The 26,510-nt window shown below is 42.6% G+C and overlaps 3 gene segments (V, D, J or C); all 3 read left to right on the top strand.

The window, feature by feature from the left end:
* Positions 1–3,926: 3,926 nt before the first annotated feature.
* Positions 3,927–6,420, top strand: LOC131197326 (immunoglobulin heavy variable 3-21-like; the record flags this gene model as incomplete). The annotated part of the segment is given in 3 exon segments: positions 3,927–4,019; positions 4,109–4,411; positions 6,386–6,420. Coding segments are annotated over 3 exon segments (384 nt in total), but the record flags the coding sequence as incomplete, so codon positions are not given.
* A 12,688-nt stretch (positions 6,421–19,108) lies between these two features.
* On the top strand, positions 19,109–19,595 carry LOC131197861 (immunoglobulin heavy variable 3-33-like). The segment is given in 2 exon segments: positions 19,109–19,154; positions 19,243–19,595. Coding segments are annotated over 2 exon segments (399 nt in total).
* Positions 19,596–20,463: 868 nt separating this feature from the next.
* LOC131197860 (immunoglobulin heavy variable 4-30-4-like) lies at positions 20,464–22,418 on the top strand. The segment is given in 3 exon segments: positions 20,464–20,492; positions 20,654–20,827; positions 22,270–22,418. Coding segments are annotated over 3 exon segments (352 nt in total).
* The last annotated feature ends 4,092 nt before the right edge of the window (positions 22,419–26,510 follow it).

Raw genomic sequence — 26,510 nt, 5'->3', positions numbered from 1 at the left:
TTCTGTTTTCTTTCTTTTGTTCCTTTTCTCCTGTTTCCACAGTTTTCTCAAGAACTGGCTGCAACATCTGTCATGTCCCACTCCTCCTCTGACGGCCGGGTCTGTAAAGTCTGTATCAAGCGTGGCCACGAAGCCTCTGCAGCTTTGTCAAAGTCCTGTCAGAGTTCTCAGGGCAGGCAGGAATCCAAGGTGTGACTTCAGCAACCAGGTTAGACTTTGCCTGACTCAAGGAATGCCAGAAAGCAGATCCTTTATATAGGCCATGAGGTGTGGCTCCATGACTCAGCACTTATCCAGGCCTGCCCCTCCCTCCCTTTTGCTGATGTCACCTCTCCATTCTCCAGAAGCGGGGATCTCTCCACCCGTCATCTGCCTGCCCAGCTGCCGGCAATTCTAGCTCGTGACTGGCTTCATGCTCATCATGCTCACATGCTGTGGGGGGGGGGAGGTTTATTTGCTCAGTCTGTCCGGGCATGGTGCCAGGGCTGGGGGTTGGAGGCATGCCAGGCCCTTCGTCTGCACTATCAATCTCTGGCTGAGATAGCAGGAGATGGGAGGGGCCTGGCTGAGGAGAGAGGGGCGGGCGAGGCACAACAGCATCATTGTCATGAACAAGGATTGAGTGATACATTGTCCTGGTAGTTGGGTTGCTCAACACCTCCTAAGAGTCATGTAAAGCTTTGTCTTTCATCCTGAGTATAACCAGGTATGTACTGGTTTTCGAACAAGCTCAAGATGGGTGTGAGTCGGTAGGAACACAAAGAAGCAGATCAGTCACTTTACAGAGTTCTACTTCACTGATAATGGTTTCATCAGAGCTGAACTACACATTACATCTAAGAGGATGAATCTCTGCCAGTTCTAAGGAAACAAGTGTTTATACCAATTGAATGGATATATCAAATATTTTCATAATGAAACTTTCTGGAGACTGATTCCAAGTGAGTAAGTACACCATATCATTTGAGTTTTATTCATTTCTTGAGGTGGGGCTATTGAGCTCATTTCTTTCAGTCTGCAAACGCTGCAGAACATATGGAAATCAGAATCATCGTCCCAATCCATATTTTCTAATCTATATAATGAAACTATCTTCAGACCTGGATCCTGATGGGTCACTTCTATCTGCTTTGCGCAAGAGGGCAGCAGTGTCTAAGAAAATAAAAAATTCTCCATTTAAGACAGATGAAATGGTGGTTTCATCTCTTAGTTTGATGGTTTCCTCTGCTGCTTCCCAAATATCACTCAATATGTCTCTGGAGACCCTCCTTCCCCAAGAGGCTTTCTCATAATTCTTTTTAGAGATTTGAGATAAACTTGTTTTCCTTTCTTCCATTTTCATTTGCAGAGCAAGCTTGATACGTTTGGAACAGTTCCTCTCTCTTGGTTTACTGACTGTCCTCTTTATTTATTTATAACTACAGATGTGGATGACAAAAACACACACAAAAAAACCCTCTAGCAATATTTTGGTGAATCCTCACCCAGAAATTGTGAATGCTGAGGAAGTGAAGTGAAGGGATGGGATGGGAAGGGGAGGAAAGGGAAGGGAAGGAAAGGAAAGGGAAGGAAAGGGAAGGAAAGAAGGGAAGGGAAGGGAAGGGAAGGGAAGGGAAGGAAAGGAAAGGAAAGGAAAGGAAAGGAAAGGAAAGGAAAGGAAAGGAAAGGAAAGAAGGGATGGGAAGGGAAGGGAAGGGAAGGGAAGGGTAGGTAAGGAGAGGAAAGGAAAGGAAAGGAAAGGAAAGGAAAGGAAAGGAAAGGAAAGGAAAGGAAAGAAGGAGGGAAGGAAGGAAGGGAAAGAAAGAAAGGAAAAAAGGAAGGAAGGAAGGGAAGGGAAGGGAAGGAAGGGAAGGGTAGGTAAGGAGAGGAAAGGAAAGGAAAGGAAAGGAAAGGAAAGGAAAGGAAAGGAAAGGAAGGAAAGGAAAGGAAGGAAGAAGGAAGGAGGAAGGAAGGGAAGGAAGGGAAGGAAGGAAGGAAAGGAAAGGAAAGGAAGGAAGGAAGGAAAGGAAAGGAGGAAAGGAAAGAAGGGATGGAAGGAAGGAAGGGAAGGGAAGGGTAGGTAAGGAGAGGAAAGGAAAGGAAAGGAAAGGAAAGGAAAGGAAAGGAAAGGAAAGGAAAGGAAAGAAGGGAAGGGAAGGGAAGGAAGGAAAAGGAAAGGAAAGGAAAGGAAAGGAAAGAAGGGAAGGGAAGGGAAGGGAAGGGAAGGGTAGGTAAGGAGAGGAAAGGAAAGGAAAGGAAAGGAAAGGAAAGGAAAGGAAAGGAAAGGAAAGGAAAGAAGGGAAGGGAAGGGAAGGAAGGAAAAGGAAAGGAAAGGAAGGGAAGGGGAGGGAAGGAATTGGAAGGGCATTGGAAGGAAAGTTAAAATGTTGTGCAAGCGGTGGAAACATAAACAAACATAAAATAGTTATTAAACATCATATTCGGCTAGAAAGCCTGTGAAACCGAGTATTGGTGGATATTTTTTGAATGGCTCAACTTTTTCCTCATTGACTAATTCCAGATAATCCTGATGTGCACATATTACATCAATTTTGCAGACCATGCAATGATTTAATGTGCTGCTTTCAACCTTTGCAAACTGTTGGCTTGGCACAGGGTGAACTAAAGAAATCATCTGTCCGTTGGAATTGGCTCTACACTCTTGATCAGGTCAGGAGAAGAAGCCGGTTCTCGCCCATATTGTGTAGGGCAGAGCAAATACAAACGTGTATTTTTTCAGTTCTATATTAGTATAAAAAAAAGCAAATTTGAAGCAGGAGAGGGAAAAAGGATAAATTAACAGATGCTACAGATTACAAACTAAATATACTTCCACCTCTCACAATACTTGACAACACAGTATCAACAGTAGAAACCTTCAAATTTCTGGGTTCTATCATATCGCAAGATCTCAAATGGACAGCTAACATCAAAAACATCATTAAAAAAGGACAACAAAGAATGTTCTTTCTGCGCCAACTCAGTAAGCTCAAACTGCCCAAGGAGCTGCTGATCCAATTCTACAGAGGAATTATTGAGTCTATCATTTGCACCTCTATAACTGTCTGGTTCGGTTCTGCAACCCAACAAGAAAAACACAGACTTCAGAGGATAATTAGAACTGCAGAAAAAATAATTGCTACCAACCTGCCTTCCATTGAGGACCTGTATACTGCACGAATCAAGAAGAGGACCGTGAAAATATTTACAGACCCCTCACATCCTGGACATAAACTGTTTCAACTCCTACCCTCAAAACGACGCTATAGAGCACTGCACACCAGAACAACAAGACACAAGAACAGTTTTTTCCCGAAGGCCATCACTCTGCTAAACAAATAATTCCCTCAACACTGTCAGACTATTTACTGAATCTGCACTACTATTAATCGATTCATAGTTCCCATCACCAATCTCTTTCCACTTATGACTGTATGACTATAACTTGTTGCTGGCAATCCTTATGATTTATATTGATATATTGATCATCAATTGTGTTGTAAATGTTGTACCTTGATGAATGTATCTTTTCCTTTATGTACACTGAGAGCATATGCACCAAGACAAATTCCTTGTGTGTCCAATCACACTTGGCCAATAAAATTCTATTCTATTCTATTCTATATACAAACTACTTTATATTGAGAAGCATCTAAAAATGGCTACAAGATAAGAAAATGTAAACAATGAAATTTCAACATATGATTTTTCTTTATGACCTGTTGCTTCACATGTTTCTGAAAGATGAAAATAAATAGACTTGGGCTGATGTTGGGACATTTTCAGTCATGCCTACAGTGGAGGATGAAGGCACTCTAGGAGATCAAAGCAGTCCTTGTCTCTTTTATCCTGAGGGCTATGTAAATTCAGTGACAGCTTCCTGTTCAATAGAACCATATCATCCTGTTCTCCTGCTGCCCTCAAAAGTTCAAAGGTTGAGTGCTTGTCTGAATCTTTTCCCATCATTAAGAATCCTCCAATCTTTTGAATAATAATGGCACTCTGGCTGAACCTCATCTCCTTGTTAGTTGTCCTCCAAGGTATTATTTTCCCCTCGAAAGAGAAGGCTTATTTCTCAGTTTCTTGTATTTATCTCCAGGATGTCTTACTAAACAACCTTCCTTTTTAGGTGTCCAATCTGAGGTTCAGTTGGTGGAGTCTGGAGGGGATGTGAGAAGACCTGGAGAGTCCCTCCGTCTCTCCTGCCAAGCCTCTGGATTCACCTTCGGCAGCTATGGCATGAACTGGGTGAGACAGGCTCCTGGGAAAGGACTCGAATGGGTGGCATATATATGGTCTTCAAACATTTATTACTCTGACAAAGTGAAGGGCCGCTTCACCATCTCCAGGGACGATGCCAAAAGTCAGCTGTATCTGCAAATGAACAGCCTCAAACCAGAGGACACGGCAGTCTACTACTGTGCGAGAAACACAGTGAGAGGAAGTATTTGTGAAGCCAACCAAAAACTTTCCATTTCACTGAGCAGCACTGAAATTTTCTTTGGGAACAATACACTGCTTAATTAATTCAGATTTTCCCTTCATGTCATCATTCAGCATTTCACCCTTCATCCATTCACTCTATAGGAATGAGCCAGTGGTGGGATTCAATTTTTTTTACTACCGGTTCTGTGGGTGTGGCTTGGTGGGCGTGGCAGGGGAGGGATACTGCATTCCTTTTTTTTTTTGTTCAAAAAGTTTTTATTGGTCAAAAAAGGTTTATACAAATACATATCAGGTATGGTAAATTTTCATTTTTCTTATGCAAGATAAGAATTTTGCTCGAATTTTTAACACATACAACAGCCATATGGCAAGCAGGTGACACGAAGTAGCTAAGTTTACAAATCTTACATACGCAATAAAGAAGGGTCAAGAATAAACAGAATATCATACAAAAGAGAATAAGGAAAACCAACACAATACCAAATATCTTTATCACTTCCTAGTTTTGGATCTCAGAACTCTGGGTTCAGCCTGACCCAACTCCAGGGCCGCAACAGCGGCAGCCGCCTCCGCCCATGGTCTATAACCTCCTTCTTCAATTCCTGGGTCATCTAATTCCAGGAGGCTTTGTGTTCCTCCACGTAGGCCGTAGCCTCCGCAATTGTACTAATTTTTTCGTAATGCCCTCCCGGAAAATCATCAATCCTCTGGCATCAGCCATCTGAAGCCTACTCCTTCTGGTACAATTTGCTTGACAAAAGTAATATTTCTTTCTCATTTCACGTACCTGTCTGGGAATCTGCCTCAGAATGGCTATCTCCTGCCCCTATAAGTCAGTGCCCCACTCCTATGTTTTCTAAGAATTTCATCTCGCCTCTTCTCACAAATTTGACATGAACCTCTCTGGGAACTGCATGCGTGCGTGCATATTGTGAATTAACTCTATAAACTCGATCCACATCCCAATTCATAAAATCAACACCTCTCCCAAGAAATTCTCCCAACAATTTAGTCACAACATCTCTCAAATCTTCTTGGTCCACTTCTTCCAAATTTTGAAACCTAAGGAAATAAGACATTTTATCCATCTGTAGTCCAAGCACAGCATTGCCTGTCGTCTCCTCTCTTTTCTGCACTGCCGCACCTCACCCTCCAGACCTTCCACTTTCTGCTTGTTTTCTGCTGAGACTTGTTGAGTATCCTTTAAATCCTTTTGGATAGTCACAATTTCTGCTCTTATTTCCGTTTGGCCTCTTTGCAAATCATCCAGTTTCTTGTCCATATTGGATAACTTTTCCAGAATTCTCTCCATCTCTCCAGCAGTTGGTCTCTGACCTTTGCCATTTAAAAAAAAAATTCAAAATCCTCAGGCAAGCACAGTATCCTTGTAATTTCCTCCGGATCCACCAGGGGCACTCACAGGAGCAACGAGTCCAGAGTACAGTTAGTCAACCAGGAAGTCAAGGGAAGTGATGTCATCAAAATTCTCATAGTGAAGGCGGAAGCTGGACGCCACCACTGTTCCCCAGAGGAGGGGCCTCAAACCCTCCCTCCTAAATTTCTCCATCACCTCTTCTCCAGAGCTCCACAAAACCGTAATCTTCTTATTTTAAGTTCTCCTCTCTCCAGAATGACTCGTGCTCCTTCCAGCCGCAGGGGAGAAAACCCCCGCACTCCGGAGCACTCCACTCGCGTTACCGATATCCCTTCCTTCTCCATTCCTCAATTCTTCTCCGCTCCTGTTCACCACCAGGCTGCTGCAGTTATAAATCCAAAGCCCCGGTGTCACCGGGCACAGCGGCCCAGGCGACGACCAAAGTAATGGCCGTGGCCCGTGGCCTCCAAACCCCGCCGAGCCTAGGACGCGCCAGCATCGGTCCCCCCAGTCCTGTATGTCGGCTGGGAGACCCCTGGCGGGCCGTCCGTGCGGCAGGTGTCCTTTTTCGGAACACCTGGCCCCTGGGGGCCTCGGCGGCGGCCGGATTCGGGCACTGGGGGCAGGAGAAGCCTCCAGATGACCGTTGCCCCTGGACACCGGAAGTCGTCTCCCGGGATACTGCATTCCCACCCCACTCCAGGTGAAGGATACTGCAAAATCTCCACTTCCTCCCAATCAGATGGGACAGAGAATAGATGGGGACGGGGCCAGTCAGAGGTGATATTTGCCAGTTCTCCCAACTACTCAACATTTCCTTTATCGGTTCTGCAGAACTGGTCAGGACCTGCTGAATACCACCTCTGGAATGAGCCCTCCTTTCTATTTCCATGTAAGGAGCTCCATGCTTCAATTTCATGCTCAATACAGGTAGATATTTACTCAATCTACTCCTTCCTGACCCTCTCTTATTTCACCACCCTTATTTTTTTTATTTTTTTATTTTTATTTTATTTTTGAATTTATATCCCGCCCTTCTCCGAAGACTCAGGGCGGCTTACATTGTGTAAGGCAATAGTCTCATTCTATTTGTATATTTATATACAAAGTCAACTTATTGCCCCCACAACAATCTGGGTCCTCATTTTACCTACCTTATAAAGGATGGAAGGCTGAGTCAACCTTGGGCCTGGTGGGACTCGAGCCTGCAGTAATTGTAATTGCAGGCAGCTGTGTGTTAATAACAGGCTACATTAGCCTGGTGAGCCACTTCCTAGCTCTATTTCTTAGTAAGACTACATAATTCCTATATTATATTCCTATGATATTCCTATCATAATATCCTATATTATATTCCTATGATATTCCTATCATAATTCCATATATTCCTAAGATGGCGCCGACGAAGGCTGCCTCGGTGAAATGCTCTCTAATTGTTTCTTTATTTCTAATTGTTCTCTGTGACTCACTACGGATTTCCTACTCACGAGGCCATCTGCTAAAAATTAAGGAACATTTCTTTAAGGAGCAGCTTTCTTTAATCTCACCCCTGCCTGTCTTTACAAACACGGAGGAGATTCTAACACAGGAGGAGGCAATTCCCACGGAGCCATGGATTACTAAAAAAACCAAACGACGGAAACGAAGGAAACGAGGTAAATGATCTGGGATCTTAATCAAGCTAAGAACTCGCACTAAAACTCCTCTGCCTTCAATTTTCCTAACAAATATATGCTCACTTGCAAATAAGATGGATGAAATACTCCTCTTAAACAAATACTATTCTGATTTTCGCAATTCAGCAGTCCTATGCTTCTCTGAAACATGGTTAAATGAATCAATTGAAAATAGCAGCCTGAACATTCCAGGATTTCAAATTGAACGATCAGACAGGATTCCAGAAACATCTGGTAAAAAGAAAGGAGGAGGCTTATGCCTATATATTAATTCAACCTGGTGTCAAGATTTTAACATAATTTACAAATTCTGTGACAACAATTTAGAGACTCTAATTATCAACTGCAAACCTTACTATTCGCCTCGTGAATTTTCCTCATTTCTTCTAATTGCTGTTTATGTCCCACCACAAGCCTGTGTAAACGAGGCATTACGAACTCTAGCTGACCAAATCATGGAGGCTGAAGCCAAACACCCTGATTCACTGGCCATTGTTTTGGGAGATCTAAACAAGGCAAACTTAAGGAAAGAACTACCAAAATACTTTCAGCATGTCAATTGTCCCACCAGAGGCAAGAATACTCTAGACCACTGCTACACAACACTAAAAGATGCCTATCGGTCTTTACCACGTGCAGCTGTAGGACACTCTGATCATTGCATGATTCACCTTGTACCTGCTTACAGGCAAAGACTTAAAGCCATAAAACCAATAATTAAATCAGTGAAAACCTGGACGGAGGAATCAGAATTAAAGCTACAGGCATGTTTTGACTGCACTGATTGGAATATTTTTAAAGATACCTCTGCAGACCTGGATGAACTCACAGATACTGTAACATCATATGTCAGCTTCTGTGAAGACCTATGTGTACCTACAAGGAACTTGCGAATACACAGTAATAACAAACCTTGGTTTACACCTAAACTTAAGCAGCTACGACATTCCAAAGAGGAAGCCTACAGAAAAGGTGATAAAATGCTGTACAATCAGGCCAGAAATGCACTAACAAGGAGATAAGAGCAGCAAAAGAAGCTACTCTGAAAAGCTAAAGAATCAATTTTCAGCAAATGAACCAGCAAACATGTGGAAAACTCTTAAAAATATCACGGCTATGGCAAACCTCCTTCCCAGGCTGAAGGTAATCAACAACTGGCAGATGACCTGAATGAGTTTTACTGCAGGTTTGAAAGGAAACTACAGCCACCTATCTCCACAACCCCATCTCAGACACACCAACAACAGCCAAGCCTCCTACAACTGACCCCATTTCATTGGGTTCACAACCCTAGTGATCACAGAAAAGGAAGTGCAGGACCTATTTCACAGACAAAAGCCAGGAAAAGCTCCAGGCCCAGACAAGATAACTCCTTCTTGCTTAAAAGTCTGTGCTGACCAATTAGCTCCATCTTCACCCATATTTTCAATAAATCACTAGAGATGTGCTATGTTCCTTCTTGCTTCAAATGCTCTACCATCATCCCAGTGCCGAAGAAGCCCACCATCAAGGAACTGAATGACTACAGACCAGTTGCTCTAACATCTGTAGTCATGAAAACCTTTGAAAGGCTAGTGCTTTCCTACCTGAAAACCATCACGAATCCGCTCTTAGACCCCTTGCAATTTGCATACCGAGCAAATAGATCAACAGATGATGCTGTTAATATGGCTCTGCACTACATCCTACAACATCTTGAGTCTCCAAAGACCTATGCAAGGGTCCTTTTTGTAGACTTTAGTTCAGCATTCAATACCATCATTCCAGACATTCTTCTAACTAAGCTAAACCAGCTACAGGTACCGGAACAGACTTGTAAGTGGATCACAAGCTTCCTAACAAACAGGAAGCAGCAGGTGAAGCTAAGCAAGATCACATCAAATACCTGTACAATTAGCACAGGGGCCCCCCAAGGCTGTGTGCTCTCCCCACTTCTCTTCTCTCTGTATACCAATGACTGCATCTCCAATGATCCATTTGTTAAGCTACTGAAGTTCGCAGATGACACAACAGTGATTGGTCTCATTCGAGACAATGACGAATCCGCATATATTTATTTATTTTTTTATTTATTAATCGTATTTATATACCGCCCTATCTCCCGAAGGACTCAGGGCGGTTCACAGGCACTTAAAAAACACAAAACACATAAATACAATATAAAACAATTAAAAAACTTATTCTATAAGCCCGTTAAATTAAAATATAAAAATAAAAGCCAATTAAAACCCATAAATTTAAAATCTAGCTCAGTCCTGCACAATTAAATAAGTATGTTTTAAGCCCGCGGCGGAAGGTCCGAAGGTCCGGAAGCTGCCGAAGTCCGGGGGGTAGTTCGTTCCAGAGGGTGGGAGCCCCCACAGAGAAGGCCCTTCCCCTGGGCGTCGCCAGACGACATTGCCTCGCTGACGGCACCCTGAGGAGACCCTCTCTATGAGAGCGCACGGGTCGGTGAGAGGTATTCGGTAGCAATAGGCGGTCCCGTAAATAACCCGGCCCAATGCCATGGAGCGCTTTAAAGGTGGTCACCAAAACCTTGAAGCGCACCCGGAAGGCCACAGGTAGCCAGTGCAGTCTGCGCAGGATGGGTGTTATGCGGGAGCCACGAGGGGCTCCATCTATCACCCGCGCAGCCGCATTCTGGACTAACTGTAGCCTCCGGATGCCCCTCAAGGGGAGCCCCATGTAGAGAGCGTTGCAGTAATCCAGGCGAGACGAGAGGTCGAACGACTAGCCTTGTGGTGCAACCAAAACAATCTGGAACTGAACACACTCAAAACCGTAGAAATGGTGGTGGATTTTAGGAAAAACCCTTCCATACTTCCACCTCTCACAATACTTGACAACACAGTATCAACAGTAGAAACCTTCAAATTTCTGGGTTCTATCATATCGCAAGATCTCAAATGGACAGCTAACATCAAAAACATCATTAAAAAAGGACAACAAAGAATGTTCTTTCTGCGCCAACTCAGTAAGCTCAAACTGCCCAAGGAGCTGCTGATCCAATTCTACAGAGGAATTATTGAGTCTGTCATTTGCACCTCTATAACTGTCTGGTTCGGTTTTGCAACCCAACAAGAAAAACACAGACTTCAGAGGATAATTAGAACTGCAGAAAAAATAATTGCTACCAACTTGCCTTCCATTGAGGACCTGTATACTGCACGAATCAAGAAGAGGGCCGTGAAAATATTTGCAGATCCTTCGCATCCTGGACATAAACTGTTTCAACTCCTACCCTCAAAACGACGCTATAGAGCACTGCACACCAGAACAACTAGACACAAGAACAGTTTTTTCCCGTAGGCCATCACTCTGCTAAACAAATAATTCCCTCAACACTGTCAAACTATTTACTGAATCTGCACTACTATTAATCGTTTCATAGTTCCCATCACCAATCTCTTTCCACTTATGACTGTATGACTATAACTTGTTGCTGGCAATCCTTATGATTTACATTGATATATTGATCATCAATTGTGTTGTAAATGTTGTACCTTGATGAACGTATCTTTTCTTTTATGTACACTGAGAGCATATGCACCAAGACAAATTCCTTGTGTGTCCAATCACACTTGGCCAATAAAAATTCTATTCTATTCTATTCTATTCTATTCTAAATTTATTTAAATTTAATCAGGATAAATAGTTGGGGTCGTAGATTTGAATAAGACAGTCAAAGTAAAATTCTGAGATAGGACTGATTGACTGACTTAACCTACCTTTCTTATAAACTGGTTTTAAGTTCCACATAAAATTCATATGCAAATGAAGCCGCTGAGCTGTTTCTCCTTTAAATAATCACAAACTCACAAAAGGGCATCACAGAGCCAAAGCTGTCATTGCTCTGAAGGAAATGAGCTTTCCTTACTCCCCAATGGATCTTGCCGTCCTTCTTCTTTGCTTAGTAGCAGCTCCTGTCTGTGAGTATCTCCCAGGTAGACCTGATCAATGAGTTAAAACAAAGCCGGGTTTTGTTCTAATTCCTGCTTTGTCATTCGTTTAGATGTCCACTCCACTGTCCAACTTGTGGAATCTGGGCCAGGAAGAGTAAGCCCTGGAGGATCCTTAAAATTGACATGCAAAGTGACAGGGGATTCCATCAAAAATGCGTACTGGGAATGGATCCGCCAGGCTCCAGGAAAAGGATTGGAATGGGTGGGCCAGATAGACTGGTCTAGTAATAGCTGGAGGACATACTATGCCTCATCCCTCCAAAGCCGAACAACCTTGACAGCCGATGCCTCCCGCAATGAATATTATTTGGCCATGAGGTCCCTGACAGCTGCAGACACAGCCACATATTACTGTGCAAGAGGGCCACAGTGAGAGAAAGCAAAGGAGGAAGTGTGAAAAACCTCTGGGCCTCTGTCTAATGAAGCTTTATGCATTCGCATGAATGGATTGAGATAATTTAATTCTTTTTCCAGGCTGATCTTCTCTGCAGAGAGGAACAAGCTACTCTTCCAGGTCAACAGGAAGTAGTGCTAGACTTCAGAGTAGACATGCTCATATTCAGAAGACGCATAGCTTGCTATCTGCTTCTTCTTCTTTTTTTAATTTGCATTTATATCCCGCCCTTCTCTGAAGACTCAGGCCAGCTTACACTATGTTAAGCAATAATCTTCATCCTTTTGTATATTATATACAAAGTCAGCTTATTGCCCCCAACAATCTGGGTCCTCATTTTACCTACCTTATAAATGATGGAAGGCTGAGTCAACCTTGGGCCTGGTGGGGCTTGAACCTGCAGTAATTGCAAGCAGCTGCTGTTAATAACAGACTGTCTTACCAGTCTGAGCCACAGAGGCCCTTTTGTTTCCTTTCTCGTATTTGCACAGTATTTTCAAGGTCTGGTTGTATTCTGACCTTAGGTAAAGGTAAAGGATTCCCTTGCACATACGTGCTAGTTTTTGCCGACTCTAGGGGGTGGTGCTCATCTCCTTTTCAAAGCCGAAGAGCCAGCGCTGTCTGAAGACGTCTCCATGGTCATGTGGCCGGCATGACTTAACGCCAAAGGCACACGGAACGTTGTTACCTTCCAACCAAAGGTGGTCCCTATTTTTTCAACTTGCATTTTTACGTGCTTTCGAAACTGCTAGGTTGGCAGAAGCTGGGACAAGTAATGGGAGCTCACCCCGTTACACAGCAGCACTAGGGATTCAAACTGCCGAGCTGTCGACCTTTCGATCGACAAGCTCAACGTCCTAGTCCCTGAGCCACCGTGTCCCCAATTCTGACCTTAGGCTCCCTTAAAAAGCAGGCAGCAGAGTCTTGGTCCTGGCAAAACCTCTTTTATTTACACAGCTGTGAATTCCATCTATTCACAGTCAACAAGTCCTGTTCAAACAGTTTTTCAAAGGAATATTTATCAACACAAACCTTATCTCTCTTGGAAGGCTGCCAGGTAACCAGTTTCCAAACGCAGTACAAGGCAAAACTTGGCACACAGTCTCTCATGGAATGAACAAATTGTTTCCTGCAAAAAACCCCTCCCTATTTGCTCCTTTTTTTCCCCTTTGGGAGCGGCCAATCACCTCCAAGATGTGGCTTTACTCCCAAGTCAACCCTGCTTTCTTAGTTGTTCTTGTCTTCTGGCAGCTCTGTGCATGTGCACACTGGGAACAGGCACAGTTCCTCACTGCTGTGTAGTTCCCTCTCTGCCTCCGATGAAGAGCTCTCATCCAAGATTTCCCCAGCCCCCAGGACTGGCCCATATTCCTCCCCAACCTCCTTACTGTCTGACTCTGCCACCAGCTCCATTGGCTCTTCTCTGCAGAGAGGAACAAGCTACTCTTCCAGGTCAACAAGAAGTAGTAGTTTAGAGTAGTTGTTCATATTCAGAAGACACATAGTGTTGTGACTCGTCCTCCCTCCTCTCCTCAGCAGGGCCCCTCCCATCTCCAACCAGGCCTGTTATCAGACTCTGAGTCTGATAATGAAAATGAACGGCCTGTCATGCCTCCAGCCCCCGGCCCTGGCCCCATGCTCGGAGAGGATTCCAGGAGTGAACAGACAAGCCCGATAAACCTCACTCCTACAGCGTGTGAGCAGGAAGGCAGCCAGGTGCTGGAATTAGTGACAGCAGATCCAGCTGAAGACAATTCAGAGTAAGAGGACCCTCGCTTCCGGAGATCTGAGAGGCGACGCCAGCAGAAGGAGGAATGGGGCAGGCCTGGATAAATGCTGAGTCATGGAGCCACACCCCACAGCCTATATAAAGGACCTGCTTTTGGCATTCCAACCTTGAGTCAAGCAAAGTCTTATCGAGTTTGCTGATACCGGACTCTATCGCTGAAGTCACAACTTGGACTCCTGCCTGCCCTGATAAACCTCGAAGGGACTTGGCAAGCTGCAGAGGCTTCGTTGCCAAGTTTGCCACGGACTTCCTTGACTCGTGCGTCGGAGTGGGAGTGGGACATGACAATTCCTCATCTTTCCAAAGCTGAACAACCTTGGCAGCCGATGCCTCCCGCAATGAATGTTATTTGACAGTGGAGTTCCTGATAGCTGCAGACTCAGCCAGATATTACTGTGCAGGAGAGTGGGGGGTGGGACACGACACATAGCTTGCTATTTTCTTCTTCTTTCTTTTGTTTCCTTTTTTTGTGCGTGTGTGTGTGTTTCCACTGTATTTTCAATGTCTGGCTGCAACTTCATCATGGAAAAAAGAGTAAGAAATGCGGTGTTCTATAAGTTGGGTTGATTGTAAGTTTTAAGAGTCTTGTGTCCTTTTCTCTTCCCTTTTCTCCTTGGTATGCGCATGCGGGTTTTGGTCTTCAAATGAGGAATGTCCAAAAAAGAAACAGTTTGTGTGTGTTTGTGTGGGGATGGGTTGGGGATGGGGTATGAAGAATGGAAATGAAACTAGGATTTCTCTCTCTTCCAGACCTACAAAGTGATATTTGTGTCCTGTTACTTATTTCGTCTTGCTGGACTCGCTTAAATTTTATATTATTAAATTGATTTATGGGTTTTTAAATTTTTTTAGTAAATTTTAGTGGGAATATTTTTATCTTTAAGTAGCCAAATTAAATAGGTTTTTTAAGGATTGTTTTTAGTTTTGTACTGTTGTTTTCTTTCTGTATTTTATTTGTGGCTGTACACCGCCCTGAGTCCTTTGGGAGAAGGGCGGTCTATAAATAAAATAATAATAATAATAATAATAATAATAATAATAATTATTATTATTATTATTATTATTATTATTATTATTATTATTATCATTATTATTATTATTATTATTATTATTATTATTATTATTATTAATAATTCTTTGAGGCGGGGGAATTCACTAGAGAAGGCTATTAGATCTGGAAGAGTTAGTGGGAAAAGAAAACCAGGCTGTCAAAAAATATGTTGGCTGGACACCATCAAAGCTGACACCATCCAGAACATAATAAAACTCAAAGAAGGGCAAGATTGGAAGATTTGGAAAGATTCAGCCCAACGAGTCAACAAGAGTCTGAAGAGATATCATCATCATCACCAACACAAGAATAATAATAATAAAAAATTGTTCAGGAGTTACACTTCAGAATTGAATGTTACATTTGGATCATCTTAATAATATTCTGATTCTTTTATTAAATCATTTGGATTTACTTGACTATTCCTCCATTTTGTTACAGGAGTTTGGGCCACTTCTGAACAAATACAAAAGTCTAAGTAATGTGTTTCGCTTCAATATTTGTATAAAATAAATAAATTTGAAAGATGAGAGAGAGAAGCAAACATGAATACATGCTACCGATTACAAGTTAAAACAATAACCATATATTGAGAAAAATCAAAAATTTGCTGCAAGGTAAAAAAAAATGTAGATAGATGAATGCATAGGGGAATCTGACTAAAATATCAATTTCAGTTTTGACTCCATTTTTTTCTTGCCAATTTGGGAAATCATTCCACTCATTGTGACTTACACCTCCATCGTGCAGAGGACTAGACAATCAATTATCTACCAGCTTTAATGTTCCCCAACTACTTAAATGATGCAGCATGTTGAATTCTCAAGATATGATTTTCCTTCTCACATAATCAACCTTAAGAATTAAAATAAACAGGCTTTATCTGATGTTGGGACATTTTCACCATGTCTATGAAGTAGGATGAAGGCACTCTAGAACAGCGGTCACCAACTGGTGGTCCATGGACCACCGGTGGTCCATGAGAAAATGTTGGTGGTCCGCAGAAAAATTATTCGCATTTTTTTATATTGCACTAAATCAGGGGTCCTCAAACTAAGGCCCCCCCAGGCCAGATATGTGCAATGAACATTTGTGTTGCTGCAGAGAGTCTCCCCCTTTGGGGTCTTTTTGTGTGGGTCAGAGCGGGACAGAAATTTTGACTTGGGTTCTGATTCAGCCTCCTGGTGTGGGGCTTTTGGAGAAGGGTGGAGGGAAGTGCCGCTGGTGGCGAAGAGCCGGAGGGCCCCGTTCCAGTGGGACTGCCTCATGGCCTGGAACTGGCTGACCATTTCAGCCTGCTGAGCCTCCAGGCACCGGTACCTGGCCTTGCACTCCTGCAGGTCTTCCCTCTGCTTGGAAGGCCTATGCTGATAGTCCTCAATGGGATGCTTCTGCTGAGCCTTCTACTCAGTCAGATCCAATTTGAACTGAGCCAGCTGTTTTGCCAACTCTTTCTCGTGGTGGCTGCTTAATAATAATAATAACAACAACAACAACAACAACAACAACGAGTTGGAAGGGACCTTGGAGGTCTTCTAGTCCAACCCCCTGCCCAGGCAGGAAACCCTACACCAGACAAATGGTTATCCAACATTTTCTTAAATATTTTCAGTGTTAGAGCATTCATAGCTTAGCTCCAACAACTGTTTCTGTTAGGGCCCTAAGGAGCCCAGGTGGGGATGTGAAGAGTGACTGGCAGGGGATGGGTGAGTAGAGGCTGGTGAGGCGCCCCTCGACATGAGTTACATTGAATTGGCCACACCCACCCAGTCACATGACCATCTAGCCACACCCACCCAGTCATTAGGCAAGTCATATTAGTGGTCCGCGGGATTTAAAATTATGAATTTAGTGGTCCCTGAGGTCCGAAAGGCTGGTGACCCCTGCTCTAGAAGGTCAAAGTATCATGTGGTTCTTTCATCCTGATATGGCTTTTCTTTGTAGAAAATCGACCAACTTAACAAATTCCCTAAGGGATTAAAAAAAATTGTTCTTTGAGACTTTTTCAGCGTGTCTAAAACACAGGATTTGGATTCTCCTTTGACTTTGCTGGTCAGAAGGTCACCAAGATGACCCCGGGACTCTGCTACCATCATGAATGTGAGTCAGTCCTCAAGCATTAGAATATAAATCAAGTTTAAAAGTGGAGGATGAAGAAATAAATGACACAATGCTACAATGGGACCAAAAAAAACTTTGGCTATAACATAGAATTAGCGAAATGGCAAAATTTATGGGAAAGGAACTATAGATTAACAATGGCAGAGCAAATACAAAAGTGCATTTTTCGCTTCTATATTAGTATAAAAAAAATTGAAGCATGGGAGAGAGAGAGAAAGAAAAATTAATAGATGCTTCCAATTACAAACGATAACTATAAAGTTGGCTTGAAACTCAACATTAAGAAAACTAAAATCATGGCATCCGTCCCTTTCAATTCCTGGCAGATAGATGGTAAAGAAAAGGAGGTAGTGACAGATTTTATTTTCCTGGGCTCCAAGATCACCGCAGATGGGGACTGCAGCCAAGAAATTAAAAGACGCTTGCTCCTGGGGAGGAAAGCTATGGAAAATCTAGACAGCGTACTAAAAAGCAGAGACATCACCCTGCCAACAAAAGTGTGTATAGTCAAAGCTATGGTTTTCCCAGTTGCAATGTATGGCTGTGAAGGTTGGACCATAAGAAAGGCTGAGCGCCAAAGAATTGAGACCTTTGAACTCTGGTGCTGGAGAAGACTCCTGCGAGTCCCTTGGACTGCAAGGCGAACAAACAAGTCAGTTCTAGAGGAGATCAACCCTGACTGCTCTTTAGAAGGACAGATCCTGAAGATGAATCTGAAAAACTCTGGCCACCTAATGAGAGGGAAGGACTCACTGGAGAAGAGCCTAATGCTGGGAAAGATTGAGGGCAAAAGAAGAAAGGGACGACAGAGAACGAGGTGGCTGGATGGAGTCACTGAAGCAGTCGGCGTGAGTTTAAATGGACTCCAGAGGATGGTAGAGGACAGGAAGGCCTGGAAGAATGTTGTCCATGGGATCGCGATGGGTCGGACACGACTTTGCAACTAACAACAAAACAATAACCACACATTGAGAAGCATCTAAAAATTGCTACCAGGTAAGAAGTTGTATCATTGATAGAGGAACACTTAGGGGATTTGGACTAAAATATGGATTTCAACTTTGACTCTGTTTGATTAATTGCAAATGTGGGAAATATTTCTAAATATTAAATGTGACTTACATCTCCATCATGCAGAGAGCAAGACAATAAGTTGTCTATCAGCAATAGAATTCCCCAACTGCTCAAAAGATGTAGCACACTGAACTGTGAAGATACGATTTTCCTTCTGACAAAATCAAACTGTTGCTTCACATATTTCTTAAAGATTAAAATGCATACACTTTAACTGATTTTATTTTTATTTATTTATTTTGTCATAACAGTATATATATAAGCATTAACATGAAATAACTATATAATATATAAGCATATATATGAGCATAAGTATGTAATAACTATATTAATTGGATATAATGAAAGGAAACAATAGGACAGGAACGGTAGGCATGTTTGTGCTCTTATGCACGCCCCTTATAGACCTCTTAGGAATGGGGTGAGGTCAATAGTAGATAGTTTTTGGTTAAAGATTTTGGGATTTTGAGAAGAGACCACAGAGGGTAATGTGTTCCAAGCGTTAATAACTGTTACAGAAGTCATATTTTCTGCAATCAAGATTGAAGCGGTTAACACTAAGTTTAAATCTATTGTTTGCTCTTGTATTGTTGTGATTGAAGCTGAAGAAGTTTTCAACAGGAAGAACATTGCAATATATGATTCTATGAGTTAAACACAGGTCCTGTCGAAGGCGGCGGAGTTCTAAATTTTCTAAACCCAGGATTTCAAGTCTGGTGCCATAAGGTATTTTGTTGTATTCGGAAGAGTGGAGAATTCTTCTTGTAAAATATTTCCGGACACGTTCAATTGTGTTGATATCAGAAATGTGGTATGGGTTCCAAACAGGCGAGCTGTATTCTAGAATTGGTCTAGCAAATGTTTTATATGCTCTGGTTAGTAGTGTAGTGTTTTTGGAAAAGAAGCTACATAAGATTAGGTTTACAACTCTTAGAGCCTTTTTTGTGATGTAGTTGCAGTTGGCTTTGGTGCATTTTCATGATATTGATGTTGATGTTGATGTTGTTGTTGATGTTGGGACATTTTCAGTCATGTCTACAAAGTAGGATGAAGGCACACTTGAAGGTCAAAAATGCATGTGTCTCTTTTATACTGAGGGCTATGTAAATTCAGTGACAGCATCTGGTTCAAAGGAACCATATCTTCCTGTTCTCCTGATGCCCTCAACATCTCAAAGCTTGCGTGCTTGTCTGAATATTTTCCCATCAATAAGAATCTTCTAATCTTTTTTACGAGCAGTAATGACACCCTGGCTGAACCTCATGTTCTTGTTAGTTGTCCTCAGAGGTATTACTTTCCCCACCAAAGAAAGGGGATATTTCTCAGCTTTTGTGTTTACTTGCAGGAAGTCTTACTAAACAAACTTTCTTTCTAGGTGTCCAGTCTCAAGTCCAGTTGGTGGAGTCTGGAGGAGATGTGAGAAGACCTGGAGAGTCCCTCCGTCTCTCCTGCCAAGCCTCCGGATTCACCTTCAGCAGCTTTGAGATGAGCTGGCTGAGACAGGCTCCTGGGAAAGTCCTGGAATGGGTGGCACATATATGGTCTTCAAATCTTTACTACTCTGACAAAGTGAGGGGACGCTTCACCATCTCCAGGGACAATGACAAAAGCCAGCTGTATTTGCAAATGAACAGCCTCAAACCAGAGGACACAGCTTTCTATTACTGTTTGAGAGACACTGTGAGAGGAAGCCGACCAAAAACTGCCCATTTCACAGAGCAGCTCTGAGATTTGCCTTTGGAACGATATACAGCTTCATTCACTTGGATTCTCTCTTCATATCACCATTCGGCACTTCAACCTTACACAATGTAAGCCGCCTTGAGTCTTCGAAGAAGGGCGGGATATAAATGTAAATAATAATAATAAAAAATCCTTCCTTCATTCAGTCTGTAGGAACAAGTCTCCATTTTTATTTTCCCATAAGGAGCTCCACACCTTAATTTCCTTCTCAATCCAGGTTGATATTTACTCAATCTACTCATTCCTGACTCTTCCTCTTTCATTTCACCACCCATATTTCTTAGTCCTTCGTTGAATAATGTGATCATAAGGTAAAGGTAAAGGTTCCCCATGCACATATGTGCTAGTCGTTGCCGACTCTAGCGGGCGGTGCTCATCTTCGTTTCAAAGCCGAAGAGCCAGCTCTGTCCAAAGACGTCTCCATGGTCATGTGGCTGGCATGACTCAACACCAAAGGCGCACGGAACGCTGTTACCTTCCCACCAAAGGTGGTCCCTATTTTTTCTACTTGCATTTTTACGTGCTTTCGAAACTGCTTAGTTGGCAGAAGCTGGGACAAGTAATGGGAGCTCATCCCGTTACATGGCAGCACTAAGGATTCGAACTGTCGAACTGCCAACCTTTCGATCGACAAGCTCAACGTCTTAGCCCCTGAGCCACCGCATCCCTAATGTGATCATAAATTTATCTAAATTAAATCAGGACAAATAGTTGGGGTTGTAGAGGTGAAAAAACAATCAAAGTACATCTTATGTATGAATTATCTTTGATAGATTAAACCTACCTATCTTATAAACTGGTTTTATGTTTCCCATAAAAGGGTCGCGGTGGCTCAGTAGCTTAGATTCTGAGCATGTCAACCGAAAGATCAGCAGTTCAGCGGTTTGAATCCCTAGTGCTGCCGTGTAACGGGGTGAGCTCCCGTTACTTGTCCCAGCATCTGCCAACCTAGCAGTTCAAAAGCACATAAAAAATGCAAGTAGAAAAATAGGGGCCACCTTTGGTGGGAAGGGAACAATGTTCCATGTACCTTTGGCGTTGAGTCCACTCCACTGTCCAACTTGCCCACTGTCCACTGTCCAACTTGTGGAGTCTGGGCCAGGAAGAGCAAGCCCTGGAGCCCTTCAGGTTAACTTGCAAAGTGACAGGGCAATCGATCGAGAATGCAGATTGGCATTGGGTCCGCCAGGCTCCAGGAAAAGGATTAGAATGGGTGGGCCAGAGACAAAAAAAATCCAAAATGCACAGGTACCGTATATGTGGTACCTTGCTCAATAGTAGTACCTGTGAGAGGGATCTTGGAGTCCTAGTGGACAACCTTTTAGATATGAGCCAGCAGTGTGCAGCAGCTGTTAAAAAAGCCAACACAGTTCTGGGCTGCCTAAACAGAGGGATAGAATCAAGATCACGTGAAGTGTTAGTGCCACTTTATAATGCCTTGGTAAGGCCACACTTGGAATACAGCATTCAGTTTTGGTCGCCGCGATGTAAAAAAGATGCTGAGAGTCTAGAAAGAGTGCAGAGAAGAGCAACAAAGATGATTAGGGTACTGGAGGCTAAAACATATGAAGAACGGTTGCAGGAACTGGGTATGTCTAGTTTAATGAAAAGAAAGACTAGGGGAGACATGATAGCAGTGTTCCAATATCTCAGGGGTTGCCACAAAGAAGAGGGAGTCCAACTATTCTCCAAAGCACCTGAGGGTAGGACAGGAAGCAATGGGTGGAAACTGATCAAGGAAGGAAGCAACTTAGAACTAAGGAGAAATTTCCTGACAGTTAGAACAATTAATAAGTGGAATGACTTGCCTTCAGAAGTTGTGAATGCTCCAACACTGGAAATTTTTAAGAAACTGTTGGTAACCATCTGACTGAGATGGTGTAGGGTTTCCTGCCTGGGCAGGGGGTTGGACCAGAAGGCCTCCAAGGTCCCTTCTAACTCTGTTGTTATATTATATTATATTATATTATATTATATTATATTATATTATATTATATATTATATTATATTATATTATATTATATTATATTATATTATATTATATTATATTATATTATATTATATTATATTATATTATATTATATTATATTATATTATATTATATTATATTATATTATATTATATTATATTATTATATTATATTATATTATATTATATTATATTATATTATATTATATTATATTATATTATATTATATTATATTATATTATATAACTGTTTCAACTCCTACCCTCAAAACGACGCTATAGAGCACTGCACACCATAACAACTAGACACAAGAACAGTTTTTTCCCGAAGGCCATCACTCTGCTAAACAAATAATTCCCTCAACACTGTCAGACTATTTACTGAATCTGCACTACTATTAATCGTTTCATAGTTCCCATCACCAATCTCTTTCCACTTATGACTGTATGACTATAACTTGTTGCTGGCAATCCTTATGATTTATATTGATATATTGATCATCAATTGTGTTGTAAATGTTGTACCTTGATGAACGTATCTTTTCTTTTATGTACACTGAGAGCATATGCACCAAGACAAATTCCTTGTGTGTCCAATCACAATTGGCCAATAAAATTCTATTCTATTCTATTCTATTCTATTCTATTCTATTCTATTCTATTCTATTCTATTCTATTCTATTACATTATAGACTTGGAGAGTGATGAATACTATGCCTCATCCCTCCAAAGCCGAACATCTTTGACTGCTGATGACCCCCGCAATGAATATTATTTGGCCATGAAGTCCCTGACAGCTGCAGACACAGCCACATATTACTGTGCAAGAGAGTCACAGTGAGAGAAAGCAAAGGAGGAAGTGTGAAAAACCTCTTGGCGTCTGCCTGAAGAAATTGTATGCATTCACATGAATGGATTGAGATAATTTATTTCTTCTTTCAGGTTGCTGTAACACAAAATGGTTAGCAAGAGCTGTGGTGGCCCAGGGCAGTATTGCAGTGCATGCATTATGCAGAATGCAGCAGGGGTGCAATGCTACCGGTCGCTCCGGTTCGGACAAACCGGTAGTAATAAAAAGCTACCGGTTCAGGCGAACAAGTAGTTAGCTACCAGTTTGGGGAAAACGGGAGTTAGTTACCAGTTTGGGCAAACCGGTAGTTAGTTAAAAAAAGTTCCTCCAAACCGGTATTGCCGATGATCAGCTATTCCGCGGGGTTTAGCTTTGCTAGAAAGCAGAAAATCCTGCTTTCTAGAAAAGCTAGATCGCGCAGCATAGCGGATCTCCCCCTCGCTGTTCTACTTACCTTCTCAAGCCTCCTGTTCTGTTTCCCTCCCCCAATACTCCCAACAAAGAGTCAGTCAAAGGCCTTCTTTTCTAGTTTATTTACATAGATAAATGTTCTGGCCACGTCTACCCATGCGCCTGCCAAGTCTCTGGAGATAACTAGGAAATTATAGATAAGACCGGAGTTACTTACTAAGATATTCTTCCCTCCATTGAAACAGTTTGCCCGCGCAAATTCACTGCTTTGTCCAAGACAAAAAGCCAGGAAGTTCCGCCTTCTGCTTTTATAGCCTCTGTGCGTGTCACTTCGTGACTCATCATTCTTTGACTTTGTCCCAACGCCTCCTCTGCTGTGCATGCCAGTCACGTCTGCGCAGTCTTGCATCAAGCCAAAATTGTTCTTGGGGGGTTGCCAAATCAGAAGAAGGCCTGGGGGAATCAGGCCTTGCCGGCCCCTCCTCCTCCCCTTGGGCGGGTGCCAGGGAGGGAGAGGGTCCAGGAGAAGCAGGCCTTGCCAGGTCTTCTTCCTCACTTTCTGAATCATCCGAGTCCAGGAGTCCGAGTCCAGGAACCTGGGTCACAACACCTCCTTTTGGTGCATAATGTGCATGCGCATGTGCAGGGCACATTTGGTGCACACTGCGCCTTCATGCGCGCTTGGTGCGCAGTGCACATGTGTGGCCAGTGAACCAGGAACAAAGCGGTTCAGATTTCACCACTGGAATGCAGTATTGTAGGATACTTCTGCTGACTGCCAGCTGCCAGCAATTTGGAGAGTTCAAATCTCACCAGTTCAAGGTTAACTCCATCTTCCATCCTTCCAAGTGAATAAAGATACTCTACTATTTTTATTTATTTTTTTGAGGTGGGGTTATTGAGCTCGTTCTATTCAATCTGCGAGTTCTAGACAACTCCTGGAGATCAGAAACATTGTCCTAAGTTCTATTTTCTTTCCCATCTAATGAAATTTTCTTCAGACTTTTAGCCTGATGGCTCCCTTCTACCTGCTTTGCACAAGAGGACAGCAGTGCCTAACAAATTCTCCACTTTACCAAAAATAAAACTGCGGTTTCAACTATTAGCCTGATGGTTTCCTCTGCTGCTTCCGAACTATCACTCAACAGGTCCCCGAAGAGCTTCCTTCCCCAAGAGACCTTCTATAACTTTTAGCTCTGAGGAACAATGATCTCACTTTCTTCCTTTTTCACTTTCAGACCAAGCTTGATACATTTGAAACGGACCCTCTTTCCTGGTTTATTGCCTGCCCTCTTTGTTCATTCATAACTATGGTTAGGGATGACAGAAGTATTTTGATTCCATTTCTGTACGTGCAAATCTTGGAGTTATTTTCAGTAAACTCAGTGTGATTTACATCTCCATCATTCAATGAATTAGTTTCCCATCAGACTTTATATTTCCCAAATTTCATTTGCCTCCTGGCTGAAAAAAAAAATAGAATACATTTTCTGTTGCTCTTGATTTTTGGTGATACGGAACACTGATGTGGTTTGCTACTTCCATTTCCTGAGATTTGTTTTCTTTCAGCTTTGTATTCTGATCTGCAATTGTAGGATTACCTGCCAGTTTCTCATTCAAGTTGTGAAGAAATCCAATCCTGCTTAGATGTTGGCCAAGGAGTCACAACTAAGCGCATGGTCTGATAAAAGGCAGCCAACTCAATGGTGACATGGGCCAACTCGCTGCAAGACAACTCAACAATTCAATTTATGTCATGTCCCACCCCCCACTCCGACGAACGAGTCAAGGAGGTCCGTAACCAATTTGGCAATGAAGCCTCTGCAGCTTCCCAAGTCCCTCCGAGGTTTCTCAGGGCAGGCAAGAGTCCAAGTTGTGACTTCAGTGATAGGGTCCGGTATCAGCAAACTCGATAAGACTTTGCTTGACTCAAGGTTGGAACGCCAAAAGCAGGTCCTTTATATAGGCTGTGGGGTGTGGCTCCATGACTCAGCATTTATCCAGGTCTGCCCCACCCCTCCTTCTGCTGGCATCACTTCTCAGATCTCCGGAAGCGAGGGTCCTCCTACGCTGAATTGTCTTCAGCTGGATCTGCTGGCAGCTTCTGGGAAAGGGAGGGGTCAGAGGGAGTAGGGCCGAATAATTCCAGCACCTGGCTGATGTCCTGCTCTGACGGCTGAGCCAAAGGAACACATGCTGTATTAGTGAGGTATATTGGGTTTCTCCTTTCCCTCCTTGAATCCTCTCCGGGCATGGGGCCAGGGCCGGGGGCTGGAGGCATGACAGGCCATTCATCTTCATTATCAGACTCGGAGTCTGATAACAGGCCCGGTTGGAGACAGGAGGGGCCCGGCTGAGGAGAGGAGGGAGGACAAGTCACAACAATTTAACTGTATAAAATAATTTTTAAAAAAAATCTTTTAAATTTTGTCATTCACATTCAATTTGTCCCTCCTTTTGCATCCTTTCTTTAACTATTTTATTCTACTATTTCTGCGATATTAGTGTAACTCTTGTACCATGGTAAGTTGCCCTGCAGCAACTTGGCCGTGTTGAGTTGGCCATAGCGAGTTGACTTTCTTTATTTTATTCAACCATTTCTTTGATATTAGTGTAACTCTTGTCCCACAGTGAGTTGTCTTGCAGCAAATTGGCCATGTTGAGTTGGCCACTGTGAGTTGGCTGTGGCAAGTTGGCTGTAGAGAGTTGGCCATGATGAGTTGACTCCAAATTTAGGGCTTAGACAACTTAGAACTACACCGACTTCAGTCTGATCTAAGCGTAGCACATAAAATTATCTACCACAATGTCCTACCTCTCAATGAGCTTCAACCACAACAATACACAAGCAAATAATAGATACAAACTCAAGGTAAACCGCTCCAAACTTGATTGCAGAAAATATGACTTCAGTAATAGAGTGGTCATTGCCTGGAATGTACTACCTGACTCTGTAGATTCTTCCCCGAACCCCCAAAACTTTAAGCTTAAACTGTCTACTGTTGACCTCACCCCATTCCTATGAGGTCTGTAAGGGGCGTGCATAAATGCACCTGCGTGCCTACCGTCCCTGTCCTAATATTCCTTTTTTACTTACTGTTTTCATGTATCCAAATTATGTTTACACTTTTACCTGTTATCTTATATATGATTGACAAATAAATAAATAAATAACATATATGATTCTGTCGATGAAACATTACAATTAAGTAGAGTAGGCTCATCTGGTTCAGTTCTGCAACCCAACAAGAAAGACACAGACTTCAGAGGATAATTAGAACTGCAGAAAAAATAATTGCTACCAACCTGCCTTCCATTGAGGACCTGTATACTGCACGAATCAAGAAGAGGGCCGTGAAAATATTTGCAGATCCCTCGCATCCTGGACATAAACTGTTTCAACTCCTACCCTCAAAACGACGCTATAGAGCACTGCACATCAGAACAACTAGACACAAGAACAACTTTTTCCCGAAGGCCATCACTCTGCTAAACAAATAATTCCATCAGCACTGTCAGACTATTTACTGAATCTGCACTACTATTAATCTTCTCATAGTTCCCATCACCAATCTCTCTCCATTTATGACTGTATGACTATAACTTGTTGCTGGCAATCCTTATGATTTATATTGATATATTGACCATCATTTGTGTTGTAAATGTTGTACC

The sequence above is a fragment of the Ahaetulla prasina genome, chromosome 4 (assembly GCF_028640845.1).
Source record: "Ahaetulla prasina isolate Xishuangbanna chromosome 4, ASM2864084v1, whole genome shotgun sequence".
Taxonomy (NCBI): domain Eukaryota; kingdom Metazoa; phylum Chordata; class Lepidosauria; order Squamata; family Colubridae; genus Ahaetulla; species Ahaetulla prasina.
This window is presented reverse-complemented; position numbering and strand designations above follow the sequence as displayed.